Source organism: Anser anser (genome assembly GCF_964211835.1).
Source record: "Anser anser genome assembly, chromosome: 3".
Lineage (NCBI taxonomy): Eukaryota > Metazoa > Chordata > Aves > Anseriformes > Anatidae > Anser > Anser anser.
Window position 1 is genome coordinate 65,339,209 of NC_139722.1, and position 17,136 is coordinate 65,356,344.

The 17,136-nt window shown below is 39.2% G+C and overlaps 1 protein-coding gene across 1 annotated transcript in view; it reads left to right on the forward strand.

Annotated features, from left to right (window-relative positions):
• Nucleotides 1-17,136, forward strand: part of AIG1 (androgen induced 1) — a 124,056-nt gene that overhangs the window by 42,395 nt on the left and 64,525 nt on the right. Inside the window, exon 3 of the mRNA XM_083828773.1 lies at nucleotides 3,197-3,298. Coding sequence (XP_083684899.1) covers nucleotides 3,197-3,298 — 102 coding nt within the window. The remainder of the gene's footprint in view (nucleotides 1-3,196; nucleotides 3,299-17,136) is intronic.

Here is a 17,136-nt window from a genome sequence, read left to right on the forward strand (position 1 = left end):
TCATCTAAAACAGCAAATTATGCAATTCGTTTCACTGGCTTCCCCCTCTTAGTTCCTTTTTTGCTTCTATGCACAGTATTTTGATAAAGCTTCTTGTTTTCCTTTTTGACTCACCAACCATTTCCCAGCTTGTCCTCTAAAATTGCTCCTGTGGCAGTGCCACATGTTCTCATGTCCTTCTCTGAAGCTTCAGAGACAGAAGACAAAAGCTTAAGGAGAATCTCCTTAAATGGGAAAAAAAAGTTTTGTTTTCAGACTTGTTTTTTGTTTCCGCTGGTGTGTATTTATTTAGTGATACTCTAGATGTCTGTAGCTACTCCATATTTTCAAACAATTTCCAAGGTTTGTTTGCAAATTTGACGTTCCCTTTGGTCTGTAATGACCCTAGATAGGAAAAGCAGCAAAAGAGGGACTCTTCTGGTTTTTTATGGTGCTTAACCTTATATTGTTTAACCAAATCATCAGTGTCTTCAAAAGGTTCGCAGTCTTAGGGTAATTCTGTGCAAAGAAGTGTAAAAGCAATTCCTGGTGTCCGTTTTCTTCCTCGAATTCCAGACCTCAAGTTTGTGTGAAGAGGTGGTGGAAGAGTGGCATTTGTGCCATTTTGGCTCGGGAACAAAAGAAAATAAAAGTACTGGACTCCCAGAAATAATCATTATGTGCTGCCTCTGAGCAGCCTGTTCAGCTTGGCTTTTGAGGGCAGTACCATGACTCTGGCCCTAACAGTAATGAACCATGCCACAAGGAAGATGGGATTATAAGCGTAAGAAAGGCAATTCTGAGCCTTACATAGGCAGCGCAAAGAAGCAGCTCCTTGCAGTGGCCTTGTAGTGCATGGCTGTGTGTGACCTTGGCAAAGCCCAGCTCAGGTGACGTTTTACCAGTAGCACAGTGTAGGAATAGTAGAGATGGTTCTGAAGTACCAGAGCAAGGACTGCTTATTAATCAAAGAACAAATTCAGAAGCAGCCAAAGGATCTAAATAGGAAGTCCTCATAATAACTTTTTTTATCCAAATTGTTTATTTTTATAGTTCACTTTAGTTCAACAGTTCGTTTTCAGGATTCATTTTATCCAAATGAACGAATTGTAAAGAAAGGCAAGGTGAACCATCCAGACACTGGGAGGGATCTTCCCCAGGGCGCTGTGTTGTCTCGTGTCTGGTCATCCTCTGGGACAGGCTGGTTCTGTAACGCTCTGGGTTTTGCGCACTTCCTTTACCTTATGTCTACCTTGCGATAGTGCTTCGCTAAGCAGCGTTTGCCGTCTGTACCTCCAGATGGCTGCAACCAGCTAGGCTGATCTCGTTGCATCCATTGGCTGACTTTGGTAAAGGGACAGATGGCGCATCCCCTCTTTTCCTATCTTTACCTCCATGGCAAAGTCAATTGTTTTATGCTGCTCCACACAGAAATCGCAGATCAAAACATGCCATTGTGTTCAGTGCAATGAGGTTCAACGTAGTTCTGGGTGATTTTCCTTGCTGTAAGACTTCTTTGGAAAAAAGCATTATCTAATCTTGTTCGTGTGCCTGAATCTCCGTGAGGTTTTATGTCCCAGTTGGTCGTAGCAGGTTCTCAGAGACCCACTGTAATAATGCATGACTTCTAGGAAGCCTATAGAGAAGAGGATACTTTGCTTCCATTTTCCCTGCTGTTCAGCTATTCCTATCTTGGCACTCATGTGTCAGCAGGTGTGTAAAGAGCTGGGCTGTGCCAATGCCAGAAGAGAGACTTCTTGTGGGGTACTTTACACTTGCAATATTTTTCGGGCTGTCCATCATACCCTATTTTTTTTCCTGGCCTCTGCGTACTAGTCAAATGGTCTCCGAGCTTATTCCGAGCAGGCACCGATAGCTGTCGTAACAGATGGGCGAGTGTGCTGGAAACCAAGAAACTATGTACTGTATGCACGCCGAGGGAACAGCATACTGCTTCGGATCATTCACATAACTGTCTGACCGAGGCGTGTGTTCCTGGGGCTAGAACAAGGTGCCACCGATAAACTGTAACCTCGGTTTTAGCTTTACAGACTCAGAAGCATATGAAACAACTTATACCCACGCTATCACACATACTCGTAATTTGCTGACCTCGCTGTGCTCACCCCATGTTTCTTGCACTTTCTCTCATCTTTTCCTCCAAGATTAGTCCTAATCCATCTAAGTAAGATCATGGGCCAAATCAGTTCAGATGTATATGAGTACTTCCTTGCTGATTTCAGTGAAAGTCATATCTGTTGTCTCTCAAACTTGAAACTCAGACATGTTGCTACAGTGTAGAGATCCCCTCAAAATTGTCATTGAAAAGCTCCTGGCCTAGATACCATTTTTTACTGCTGTAAGCAATAAGAGCTCAAATTCAAGGTAAAAAAAAGCAATTGCGTTTTAATTAGAAGACTACAGACTGTTCTTTCCCTAGCTAAGGTAAGCTAAAACTATTATTTCTGTAATTTTCTGTGGTTTTATATTCTCTTTGCTTTTCAGACATCAGATTATCTTTAATGAATTAGTGACAATTTGGCAAATGTTGAGCCTAGCGCAAACTTTATCTGAGCCATCTGTCCTGCCCTCAGTTTAGAGAAAATAATGGTCGTTCTTTGGGCTCCAAGTAAATAGTCTCTGACAAGAGCTAGGGCAAATTTTGTACTGACAAGCGAGGGGAATACTGGAACTCTTCTCTGTGCATCTCAGTCCGTGAATTGTGTGCAGACTGGCTGAAGTGTTAATGTTTTTTTTTAATAATGCTATTCTGATGGCTGACATTAAAAAGTGCTAAGATGAGTTTATAGGCTTCCGTTCAGGGATGAATGCTTCATACTTATATGTTTTATGAATTCCAAGTGATATTTTGCCTGATTTTCCATTTGTTTTCTGTCATTAGTGGTGGAACATTATTTATGCACCACATCTGCTACTAAAGTACAGTACTCAGTTGTAATTTGGCCACAGGCACATAAGTCAAAAAAAAAAGATTTTTTTTCCAGGCTGAAAGTCAAAAAAAAAAATTGGAACAGTGAATGCAAAGAATAATCCAGGTTCACATTATTGATTAAAGCAAGATTGGGTCAAAGAACAATTGTACCTATATCTGTCCATAGATCATTTGCTAAATGCCCCACTTTGCAATCTAGAATATGTAGCTAATTGCTCAGAAACATTTATTTAATTATGTCTCCTTTTTTTTTTTTTTTCCTAGTTTGTCGTGACGATGTTTTGGAGCATCTATATCTATGACAGGGAACTGGTTTACCCAAAGCTGCTCGATAATTTTATACCAGCATGGCTAAATCATGGAATGGTGAGTAAAGTGATGCAAATGCTTCCTTGTGTAAATAAAAGTCTAAGATTCTATGTGTATGACTCTGTGTACACTTAGCACTAATCTTCTCCGAAGTGATTAAGGAACGTTGCTTGCAAGCGAGAATAACATCTTTCCTTCCTTGAGTCCTTGAGTCGTTTGAATCCCTATTAGGTTGAAACAATGTGGAGATTAGAACTTGTGCCTCCTACATCCCAGGCTAGTTTTGGGGGTGGGCTGTTTTCTGTGATAGGGTACCCTTCCCAGAGTAATGCCATCCTGGTCATGAAGAAATTTAATCAAAAGATACTCTCCACAAAACAAAAGTGTTGACTTTGACAAATCTTGCTGCAAAATGACAGAAACATTTGAACGATTCTTTACAACTCTGTAAAAAGTGTTATTTGTGATGAAATATTTTTGGTAAAAATACATGTTCAGAAAATCTCTTTATGTTTTTTGGACTTCTGTGTTTGTAAAAAAAAAAAAAAAATCAAAATACTTTCTCATTTCTCAAGTATACCACACTCATAAAGCAGAACCTGTATCAGAGTTTTGTTTTTTTTAAATATGGAATTACATGCATTAAGGTAAAGGTGTAGTAGTTTTAAAATTGCTGAATCTGTACTCATAGAAGTAGTTTCTGAGAAGAAATTTGAACTTTTCATCCCTATCTGGTATGTCAGGTAGGACATTATTTCTCTCAACTGTATGTTTAAATGGTAAGGGGTACATTTTTGCAACAGGTGCTTACTACAGTTTATGCAGTATTTGGAGTTGAAAGGTGTAATGTTTGCTTCTTTTGCTCTGTTGGTGCAAAATATTTCTTTAGTATTTTGTTTTCCATAGCAAGACATGGCAAGCCACTTTACACTGTTGTTCATCAGTAGATGACAACAGAGCTTATCCTTCAGCAGATCCACAGCAGATCAAGATTTGTCCACTGCTGTTGACCTTGATAAATTGCTCCTTTGTGGAGTGGGGCTGATGGCATTGCTATATATTCATTCCCTAAATTGTTTGTGTTAAAGGAGCAGTATGAGAGTTCCTACTGGTAAGAGGAGCATTAGCTTCTGCTAGATACTGCACTTTTTAATGATGTTGTGAGAAGAATGGCATGATGATGTGTATGTGTAGAGCTGAGCAAAGAGACCGGTGACTCTTACTGTGTTTGTTTGGACTGTCCTCCTTTGAGTTTTGAGGTCACAAACCGAACACTTGCAAGTGCTACCAAGCCATACGTACATTTTTTCCAACACCACATCAGTGCCAACTCGATGTTTCTTCCAGGTGACATTCCACATACTGAAAGTGCCTAACCTGTAACATTTTTCATGAAAATGAAGCATTTGAGAACAAGTGGTCCTGTGTATTCAGGAAGTCTCTTCTGTGCCATAACTAAAAGGCAATTCAAGTTCCTGTCGCTTTGTTAGAAGTACATAATTACTGGTAGATTTGAAGAAGTCTTCTGTTTGAAATTTTTGGGCATAGTAGCATTTGCTGAAATGAATTGCATGCAGTCATCTTAGACATTTTTATTTTCAGCTTTGAATATTGTAGAAGGCATTTTTGAAAGTTCTTTGTAAAGGAATTGTTTGCTGTGTCAGTCTCCATTTATCCAAGTGTTCTTCAGCTCAGTCACAGGGAAGGCTCATGACTGTTGGGCTTTTCACCACCTTTCAGTCCAATTCTTTTTGATGCTTTAGCCATCATTTTATCTTCACCAGTTTTCATAATAATTAATTCTGATGCATTGCCGGGGTTTGGGGGATGAGGATGGAGATTCTGGGGAGAAATTGTTCTTCATAAACTACCTTGAGAATGCTGGCCTCATTTATTAGCGGAGTTACAACTTTGACACGGTGGCTTTTAGAGAACATGATAAAGGTCCCCTTGGCTTTTGCCAAGGTAGGACCTCTAGCAACAGAGTTTCAGAAAAGTCAAAGTCCACAGCTATTGTTTTCTACTGAAGTAAATGTTTATTCTCATCTTTTCTTGTACATTTTGACAGCAGCTGTGCATGCTTGGTGATAATTTTTCTGAACTCAAGAGTGGCTGTGCTGAAGCCTAACCTTGTACAACAAAACTTACAGAAGAGATTCATTACCCTTGGCAGAATGAAATCAGACAGGAAGAGTTGGGTCTTTCTGTTACTACATTGTTGTTGATGAGTTCCTGTTCTCTGTGAACATTCCCTACAGTGCCTGGTGCAGCTCCTAATGATTTGAGCTTAAATGCTAATTTCACATGTAAACAGTCTGTCCAGGTTTTTTCCTACTACTTTCCCTAAGCACGTGCTTAGAAAAAATAGCCACAAAAAGTGGAAGAATTCAACTAAAATGGTAAGAAGGTCTTCCATGGTAAGAAGATTCCCTACTTTAAATGAAAAGTCATTTTTTCAGAAGTTTCTGACACTTATTATAACTAGCTGTAACAAGTTGCTCGACTGTCAACATCAGCCTGCAAAATCTACATGGTGAAAAGGAAAGATAAGTCATAAAATCTGTGGCTCTAATAATAGCAACCATTCTCAATAGTAATACGGACATATATCAAAATACTCTGGAGTGTGCATACTTTAAAACCATTTTAGGGTGACTATCTTTAAGGCTATATGAAGAAATTGTTTGAAGGGCTGGCCCGATTAAGTGCATTAGCCCAAGCAGAAGTACTCCGTGCAGCACTGTCTGCTGCTTTGTTAGTTTACAGTAATAAGTTCTCTTCACCCTTTTTCCTTCTCCCACCTTTGTATCCCTTCTCTGCAGTTAGAACTTTGTCTATAATTTAAAAAAAAAAAAAATTATTGAATTGATATTAATGTCTTGCTAGCACTCATACCACTCTTTCACAGAAACATTTTTTCAATATTAAAAATATTCCTAATTATAAAAAAAAAAACCAACTCTCTAGAAATGGAAAGCATAAGGGAAATGAGCCCCAGGGCTATGCAATCCCATTACCAATTCACTCTCAGTATTACTCTTAATATTGTTTATAAAGTTTTATAGAAACGGAAGAAGGCTCATCACAGTACACAAATGTCAAATCACAAACTATTCACCAGACTATAAAATTGCCTTTGGTTTTTAAGAATGATATTTCTATTATATATATGCCATAATAGTTAAAAATACAATTCTTGTCTACAGAAAAATCTGTGTAGTCAGTGGCACTTTGTGGTACCAGATGGTACCCCATACATACAGATTTGTACACTTGTGAAAGGCATGACTAATAGAGTTGTACTGTGCCATAAGGCTCTTATATTTCATCACCTCAGTCAGTTGATTCATTCATAACCAATGGTATCACTAAGACTTGAGAAATCATGGGGGGGTCAAGGGCAGGGTCGCTGTTGATTTTAGCAGAGCAAGGACTTCATCTGTGTTTATTGCGTGAAGGACCACACCTGAATAGCTGATGTTAAGTTTCTATCAGTAGGAATAATCTACCTCTGTAAAGACAACTATTGAAGAATAAGGCTATGTCTAAGCCTGGGTCTGTTTCTGAAGTGTCACGTTCACTTCCTGTATTTATTAGGTATTATGCAGACAAATTCATCTTTGCTGGCTACCATTTTAGCTGCCAAATTACTGAACTTTTCCATCAAAGATGCTGTTCATGTTCTTGAGACTGTCATGCACTTTGAATCCGCATCAACCCCTAATTCCATAGACCTATTTTCTATGAGAAATATTATTTCCCTATTTCTGATGTCCGTCTATGTGATCTACATCAGTGTTAGGCATTTTTAATTAAAGGCTAACCTTCAGTGATTAAAACTGGTATGTCACAGTAATAGAATTCATATCTGTTCATTTGTTTTACCCTTTTGTGTTGGGACTGGGTAGGATGATGCATGGAGAGCATCTGCTTCCAAAAGTGATATTCTGTCTGATATTAGCACAGACTATAAAACTAGAGGTTGCCCTTATTCTAACTGATGCCCACATAAACAGATCTGTAGTCTGAATTAATTTAAGCTTGAGCACTGTTGATTTTGAGCCAGGTTACATGGCAGGATTGCATACAGTATTTATCCAAGTTAGCATACCATTTCAGCAAGAGTCCTTCTGTGTTTTTCATAGACACTGTCCCAAATTCCTTTTAAAGATGTGAATCATCTTTTGTTTGTGGCAAGGAAAGTAAAATACAGAGATAGAGTTTACTTAGTGAAGAGTTTAATGTCTCTGGAGGTCGGAAACAAAGAATTGTCTTCATAAGAAAACTCTTTAGAGGAGAGAGGCTGGGGAAGGGGAATACAGTCAGACTCTGAGGAGCTGGAAAATTGATTATTGTATCGGTTATGTGCCACTACAATCTGTACGCACTCTTTCCGTTCAGTAATCTATTCTTTTCATTCCACTTTTTGGAAACAAAGGCACTCGAGGTTGCACAAAACCAGGGACAAATAGCAGACACAAACAAGAGAGGAAGGAGCCTGTCCAAGTGACACATCTTTTCTTCTTTGTCAAGTTGCCTCTCTTTTTCTTTCTGGCTGCTCGGCTGAAAACCTCAGCCCACTGGAGAGTGGTACAGAGTCCTTCCCGCCACCTATCCGATTTTTGCTCTTCCTGGCAGTCTTGTGTTAGATTCAGTGGCCTTGGCTGGTTTGTTCCTTTTTTTTTTCTGGTTGAAAGCTTTTTTCCTTAATGATTCAGTGAGCATAAAAATACAAAAGCCACACAAAAATTAAAATTCGTGTTAATCTGATCTGTAGAGATTCAAAGGTCTAAAACTGGCAATTTTTGGTGAAGCTGCCTCATCCTCATTAGTCGGGTCAGTTGCTACAGCATGCTCACTCTGATGTACAAACAAGGAGATGACCTTTCTTTCAGCAAAGTGTTTTCATCCAGTGTGTTGTCCTAAAATCCTATTCATAAATGACTCATTTGAAGTAGTGTAGTATAGTATTCTTCTTGAGGATTTCCTAATACACCAACATCCCATATGTGGGCTATTTTTACTCTATATACTGCACCTTGGTAATGTCTCACGCTTATGTCTAGAAATCTAACCTGTTCCTAGATTTGTTTCTCAATCCAGTTTAGGGCTCTCAAAGATATTACAACTTAAATGCTCTTCTTGAATCATCTGTAGTATTTTCTTATGTTAGGTGTGAATAAGATCTTCAGTGCTCCAGGAGGTAGTTGCCACTTGTTACATAGCTTGCAAAGTTTTCTGGTAGCAATCATGGAAAATTTGTAGCTTAATTATAAACTTCATTTCCCACAGAATACCCAGTTTTAGATGGCTATGATTTAAACATCTGTCTGAAGAAAAGAATAGCATTGATGTTGGTCCCTTGTGGACTCAGAGTATTTATAAAAAAGAGTGAGAATAATCTTGTTGGATCTGTACACTCCTTGCATGTTCATACTGTAGTTAAGCTGCTGTGTCTGGTATCTGTCCTCATTATCTGCCAGCTTCACAACTGGAGCATGAATACAGTAGGAGCAATTATCCCCCCACTCTGGGGAGAAGAAGAGCAATCGCATAAAAATGTTGTGGTTTTTTTTTTGATTTTCTGTTACTTATGTGAAGGGCCTGGAAATTGGTTGTATGTCAAAATTTGTGATAGCTAGCACTTCCAAATTGAGAGAGGCTTCTAGATAAAGAAGACAGAATTACGTGGGTGGCATCCTCTGAGACCATTAGGAAACCCCTTTCACCTAATGCAGTAACAGCACGGTGTTTTTTGTGGAGTGGGAAGCTGGCCTTAACAACGCTGTATAGCTGCCAGAGGAGACTCTTCACAGTAAGTTGAAGACAGCTTTCTAACTGAGCACAGGTGCTGAATGTTTCTGGTTATTTGTTATTTCTAGTAATCTACAAAAAGCGCACACACAGCCTCCTCCCCACACATAAGCACCCAACACACAGTAATGATAGACCTTTAGTAAAATATTGTTGAGTTTTTATGTTAAACCTGTGAGCTCTGTTCTAGAGGTGAGCATTACAGATGAAAAGCGTGAGAGCCAAGCTCCCCAGATCAGATGTTTTTCTGAAGCTTGCCTTCCTTTGTTGACAAGGTGATGTAACTCAGCCTGTTAGCACAGAGGCTGAAAGCCCGTGGTGTCCACACCGAAACAAGGACAGTGGCTGTCAAAGGGGAAGAGAGCAAAAAAAGAGGTTAGGGAAAGATAGTTGGACGAGAGGAAAAGATAGGTATGAGGAAAGAAAAGAATATAAAAGTCAGTTGATACTGTTCCAACCTAAAAAGAAGAAAAAAAGGCAGCTGAGGCAAGTGAATAAAAAAGGAACCAGAAAGTAATGTAAACAAAATGGAAGAGACAAAATGATAAAGAGGATCTCGGGGAGGGGAAGGACGAGGAAAGGGGAAGCAAAGAAAGAAGGAAAAAGTTAAAAAAGAGGAAATGAAGAGTATGAGTAAGAGTTCCTTACCATATCTTTCCATCACTTCCCTGGGAAAACTTCCCTGCAATCTGCTAATCAGAGGAGGTGAGAGCAAGGAGATGGCTCAGTGATGCTGCTGTTGAGAGGGGTGTAATTGCTTCTGTTGCTGTTGAACATAGGTCTACAGGGTAGACGAAGTAATTTTTGCACGGTGAAATGCCAGGAGCTTCAAATCCTTGTAAAATATTTAGGGATAAAACCACGTGGAACTTGTTAGTACAAGGCCTGTGTTCATACGAATTTTTATTTGGGTGCTGTCTGTAGAATGGCACAGGTGCCTCTGTACCTCTGTTTTTACCTGGCAACGCAGTACACTGTCTCGGCTGACCCTCAAAAATCTGACCCTCCAGACCTGCTGCTGAAAACAAGCCTGTTTAGAGTGTGTTTTATTTTTCCAAACTAGCTGTGAAGTGTGAGTTGTGTTGCATGTTACAGCAGTCAAATGAGCTATTTGCTTGCTGAGGGATGCGAGCATGCTGGAAGATCACGTTTTTAAGGCACCAGTGCTAAGACAGAGTACTGTCTGCATTTCAACCCTTTCTGCTTTAACAGAAAAAGTCATGGGTAACCCTGAACTTAATAATAGTAGTAATAGTAATAATAAAGCTCAGAAACAGATTTTCAAATGAAGTTGCTCATAGAAATGTTTGGTAAAGCGATTACTATGGGCGCAAAACAAACGACCAATGAAAAGCCCCAAAAAGATGTCCAAAGGGCGTCTGAGACTTTCTGTCTTCTTCTGGGTGTGGAGAATGTACTGAGCAGTGTTTTCCTAGAACCAGGGTTTGGCCCTGGAACGCTGGGTTTGTTTGTTAAACCAGCAGCAGAGTGGGACAGAAACCCATTCACTTCATCCCCATAACTCTGACAGTAATAAGAATGCCAGTTTCGTTTGACCATTCATGTTCAGGGCAGCTTATATTGCTCACCCCGGTCACTGCTGGAGCCATGCACAGTTCTTTCGGGGTGCTTAAGCTGGTACATCTTTCTGTTGCTACCACACAATATCTCAGATATGCGGTTTGCAGATTATAAAATAATGTTCAACTTTTAAATCAGTGCAAAATGCGTCAATAATTTATAAGCATTTTGATAACAATCTGCATGCCCTTTTCTCTCTTAATTAAAATCAGGTGCCTGCTTTATCTTTCAGCATAATAGATTTCTGTTTTTTCTCTTGTGCTTTTTTTTTTCCAGTGAACATAGGCAGATGATAAGATCAAACTGTGACTGATACAGGATTGTGATTAACAATAAGTATATTCAAATAGCGTCTTTTATCAAGAAAGGAGAACATTTCACTGGGAAAAAAAAATTATATATTGGGGGTGTTGCTCATGTTAAAGAAAGTTTAGTATGTCAGCTCACTGCTACAGGTTATGTATTCTAAAGCACCCCGTCTGCAAGTCATCTTAGAAGTGATCACTACAAAAAAGCCTTAGCTTTTCAGCAGGCCATGCAAACACAGGAAAGGATGCAAGTATTGTTTCAAAGACATAATAGCTTAACATGCAATTATTGTCTGTCTTTATGCGTTTAAGAGGACTGTAGTTCACCTTATGATTACAATAAAGTGCAGTGTTTTGTATCCCTGGACACGCTTGTTAACATTCATTAGCACTTACTCAGATAAGAATTAATATGTATATATGATAAAAGTGTATTTGTACTATGTTGTACCCACTGTACTAAACTGTGCTGTTAGTATTCACACATGTGGCAAATATGACTTAATCAGACCACAAATATTTTGCAGCATTCCATGGTATCTCATTTATTTGTTTAATTTGCCGCTATAGCAACTGGATTCCATGCTTTTAGATTCTTTTTTTCACAGACCTATGATCTACTTGGTTGAAGCTTGGCAGACAGCATTTCCTTCAATTGAAGACATATGCACTAACTCAGTGACCAGATTTTTACCTATTTATCATTGTTGGAAAGTGGGTTATTTCTCATGGACACGATACCAGAGGAATCAGCAGACCTGGTGAAGGGAGCTTCAGCCCAAAAGCTTAGATGCTTTTTCCAGCCCTTGAAGTTGGTGAAATGAAAGATATTACTTCTCCCTCCATCACGAGATCATTAGCGCTACAGGAATGCTAATACAAGGAAATATTTTGACATTGTTTTTGTAACAAATTACCACTTTTTAAACGTAACTTTTCTCTTTGTTAATTGCTGTCTTTTTACACGTCTTTGTATTTGGAAACAGACAGCATTTCTGGAGAAAGCATTTCATATTCAGATGATTAATATGTTGAAGTAGTGCCACAGCAGTAATGTTTTGTGCACACTGATCTGTAGAAATCAAGGATTTCAGAATGAGCTTGGGAATTACTCTTGCTCATGGTGCCCTATGAGCATTTGACATAACCTGGTTTCTGCCCTGCTGTGCAGTTCAGTCCCCATGTTTTTACTTTCCCACACAGAAACAAGTAAGTTAAAACTGCGTTTTAGTAACTCCTCAAATACAAGAGATTCAAATTTGGGGTGTAGCCAGAGGGGCATTTTTGAGAGATGTGTATGCCACTGCCACTAGTCACACGGGTCTGCGATAACCCTGTTTATCTTTGGATGTTCACCTAAATCACCACCGTCCAAGCCTGGTGCCCTGCCCGGCACAAAGAGTGGCCTTCCAGAGGTGGCACTTCTCAGAGGGACCGTGAGGGTGGGAAGGTGGCTCTGTTCATCCCTCTGACACCACAGCTCCCTGAGCAGGGAAAAGCTCCACCATGGAGAAGCAGCACTGGGCACAGAGGTGTTTCAAGGTGGCAAAAGGCAGGCCGGTGGCCAGTGTGTCCTCTTGCAGTTTTGTTGCAATATTAACTGGTGTCCTTTAACTCTGCATAGCTTGCTTTCTCTTCAAAACAAGTAACTCTGTGTATTTGAGGCGCTGTTTAAACTCTGTTTTTAGATTTCAGTTTCATTCCTGGTTCTGCCACTATTTTACTGAATAATGACAGAAATTGCATAATGTTCAATCAAAAGCAAGCTTTTATGTGTCTTAATTAGTTAACATCTGCATTTTGTGGGGCTCTGTAATGAGAGTTAACAATACAGTGGTGACTGTTACAGGATTTATATCACCGTGCCCGATTCTGGTTATGAGGTGTCCCAAGCAGGGCAGCTGCAGCCCCAGACCAGAATACCACTGTGCTCACAGATATTTCCCTTTCATGTGCCTTAGCATCCACTTCATTCAGTTGCAATGAAGAAGAGAAGGGCCTTTTTACAAATTACTTTGAGGTTCATGGGTGCAGACACAGCTAAGAGCTAGAAGCTGGTATTGCTGTCCATTCTTCTGTAGAACAAAGTGACCTCCACTCCAGTAATAACATAACCTAAGGTTGTACACTAAATTTCAGGCTACTAGTATCTCATAAAACACTGTAGGCTGATGTGATGCGTAGTATAGAAAGTTCAAATAAGCCTGGAAAGGAAATTCTTCCTTATCAAAAATGGCTCTAATATTCAAATCACATCCTTAAGTTTTTTTCCCACAGGAAGAAATTTTATTTGCATCTTGGGGCTTTTAGGTTTTTATTCTGTTATTTTGAGTTTTACCAGCTTTCTATAAACCCTATATGCAGAGTTCCAAACTGCTGAGTCACTACTATGCACATTTTTGTGGCTTCTTTTGCAAATACAATATGTAATGTAGAAAATTTTCATGAACTATTTATGGGAAAGATTAAATATGTATGTTGGTCTACTGAACTTTGTATTTTAAGGCACTTTTTAAAATGAAATGGGAAATGATATCATATTCTAAAAAGGAAACATCCATTCAAATGTGTTTTTACTAGTACACGGATTTACTGATGTTCCCATTAACAAACAAATGTGCGTTGGCTGCAAGTTGTTTAAAAATACAGCTGCAAGTCATTTTGAAAGGTGAATATGTGTATTCTTAGATCAGAGACATAAGGGGGATGTCATTTTGGTCTTCGCTCTTGAAACAGAGGAATGAAAGATGAAAAATCAGAGGGAATTAGAAGGAGAAAGAAACGCATGTGTCAGAAGCTAGGAGAAAAAGTGATGGTCTTAGAGGTTGTTAAGAGGAAAAGACAGAAAAGCGAGCAAAGTAGAGGAAACCAAATATTGAAATAAAGAGGTGTTAATAGTAGTCAGCTGGAGAGAGACATAGAACGTGGAGGTGATAATTGTGTGTACTGTACATCACTGAGGAAAAGCTTGAAAGAGAAGTTTCAAGTACCCAGCATATATTGAAAATGCGACCCTCCATTTATTCTAGACCAACATGCAGAAATTCGGCTTCGTTTGGTTTCCTGTGACCACTATGCAGGATCATTGTTGGCAGAGCGATTTTGTCTGACTTTTTTGTGCATACAGAAACAAAAGAAGTGCTTTGTACTCTCACTGCTCCTCTGTCCCCTATCCCTGGGGCTCTTCAGATCTCCCAGTCGCTTGCCCAAGCCTTCTGCTGCTGAGCCTCCCATAGTCGTGTTCTCCGTGTCCTCAGTTTGCTAGGATCGTAGGATGTTAGTATGGTAGGTTGGCTATTAGTGTAATGACAACGACAGTACCTTTGTAAAGAACATCTCGAGTAACTTTAAGCTGAGCACTTGATACAGATGAATGTTTTTTTCTCAAACCTCTTGCAGTGTAAATGAACAAAACAGGTAAAGACTGGGAGAAATGAGTTACATTACAGAGGAGAACCTGAAACACAGAATTTGTGGTTTGCCTGAGGTTACCGAAGTTTGTTAGAGATCGAACTGCAAAGTGAATCTGGATTTACTTTGTTACCCAGGGCTTTTACTAAGAACTGATCCTTTCTCTCCGAACTGGGCAAGGAAGACAGATTCATAGGGAGTGAAAGAGCACTCACTTGGGTTTCAAACTCTCGCTCTGTTGGAAGGAAGAAGTGACTCGATCTTTGAACAGGGAGATGTTGCTCTAAGTTCTCCTTCACTTAGTTACAACAGGCATTTCATTATTTGCGGTTTGTTTATATTACTGGAAGTACAGGTTCATCTCACTAGCTGCTTTTGAGTTTTTGTTTTCTTTTAGTATAGCAACTACCATCAACTTGTTCCAAATAATTTTTTTGGGCGTACCTTTTTATCAGACGAAAGATCCCTTAGTTTTCCATTCGTCCTCTGATGACTGATGATTTGAGAAGAAAGACTCTGACATGTAAACAAAAGGATAACTTAAAAAGGATGAACTTGGAAATTCAAAAAAGTGTCAAAGCAGAAAAGGCCCCTCTCATCTCCCCTGTCATTTGGACTTGATTTTTCTGTTGCTGTCCAGACGGATGTTACCATTGGTAAAACAACCAAGAAAATTTGAGAGTTCTGCTTGGAAATTTCTTTAAGATCTTCCAAAAGTCTCTTTTATTGAGACAAAGATATTTAAAAAGCCTTTATGGAACTGCAGTTGCAGGTACGTGGCAAGAGGGACAGAAGTAAAAATATCATTAAGACAGAAAAGGTAACTTGTGCAAAAGTGTATCACAAACTACTGGCTATGAAGGGTTGTATTTTGATTATTTCAAATGAGAAGTGTTTACTAGACAAAAAAATGCACTAAAATGGTCAGTGACATGATGTAGAGGCCTGCATTCACTTTGGGAAGTACCTTTCTTCAGGCAAGGATTCAGTGTTTACTAGCCCTGTCTCGAATCTGAACTCTACAGCTTAACTGGCAACAATACAAATATTCACAGCTGTATAAAAAATGTTATTTAGTTCACAACAGTAGCCATGGTTACCTGCATATTTTCATTGCCTTATTCGTGTGCAATTCATTTTTTTTTTTTCTGGAAATACCATTACCATGTAATATAATACTGTACAGCCTCTTGGTAAGTGGTAAGCCTCTTTACAGTGTAAAGAAGAACATTTTGCAGTGAACCTGAAAGCAAATTATATCAAATTGGCTTGTACATGGAACATCCCACCTATACCTTGTCAGGCAGAGAAAGGCGAGTCTGAACGCTCTAATGGCATTGTGACTGCAATTTCAAAATATAAATAGCAATATGTAAAATTGCTGGTGTTTAAAAGTCTCTGACAATGTTTCTACCACACAACATTTAAATAGAGCTAGTCCCTGCTTAGTCCCCTGACAGATGACACAGATGAGGCCATTACTGTCAGTACAAGTGACAGCAGCAAATTATTCTCCTTGACTCTTGCAGGAAATGTGGGCCCCAGAAACCCCACAGCGTCAGAAGGTTACAAAAGTGGTGGGACTTCACTCCTCTCTGCTTCTAGCCCATGCTCTCGCTCTGTGTGCAACGCAGATGTGATGTACATGAGAATCTCGTGTTTCTGTTATATTTGTGGGAAACAACCTCTTTAGCATCACTGCAGCAGAATTTCCAACCATATTCTAACCTTTACTAAGAAGAGAAAGTAGTACTTAATCTTTCCAGAGAACTCAGGTCACTTTGCAAGCAAATTAATTAAACTTTACAAGGGTATTGCAGACAGTTTACCTAGGCTTTTTTTCTTTTCTTTCCTTTCCTTTTTTTTTTTTTTAATATATTGAGGTGTGACATCGATTCTGAAGGAATAAATCACATATATCAGTTTAAAACAACAACATCAGCAAAAGGAATGAAGGATATTTGCTTCTTTAATCTGGCTAATTTATCTGAACGCTTTCAGTATAAGGTTCCTTACTGCTGTTGTAAAGAAAACTTACTATGTATATAAACTGTATTTTAAGGTCAGATTCCTTGGCATTGTCATATAAGCAGTGAAATCTAGGAATTTTATAGGTTATTGCGTAGAGATTGGACCAAAGAAAAGTAATGTAGTTTTCTAAAACGTTGTTGAAAAATTACCCGTGTAACCTTGTGAAACCTTGTTGAAAGCACGATAGAGTTTTAATATACTATCCAGACCTGTTTTGAGTGCGTCTCCCAAGGCAAGAAGGAAGATGGCATTAAGATGAAAATTTCTACAGCGAAGCCGGCTGTTACCACAGTCTGGCTTCTGTTACTGCTGTAGTGCTGCCAGCTTGGGGCTATTTATAGCTATCAGCCTCTATCTGTCCGTGCCTCTAGATCTCCTGCTCCCCTCAGAAGTGGTGGTGGTGTTTCTGAAGAAGTTAGTCCACCATTTCAATCTTTTGTATTCTTTCAGAGGCCAGTGTCTTCAGCTGTCCTTATTACCAGTTAGGAGGAATTTGGCAGGCACTCCCTCCCTGCCCGAGCTCTTGCATCAGTGGCTCGCATTGACCTAGGGGCTGGAAGGCTCGGTGGCACTGCTTTCAAAATCTTCAAAGATAATTTCTTATACTGCAGGAATCTCTCCACTATCTTACGATTTTCACATTTCTTCTGCTTAAGTGGGAATGGTATCTAAAACTCTTAAAATGATACTCTGTTCCATAATCTCAAAGCTTATGGTCTGTCAAAAAAAAAAAAAAAGGTCTTACTTTTT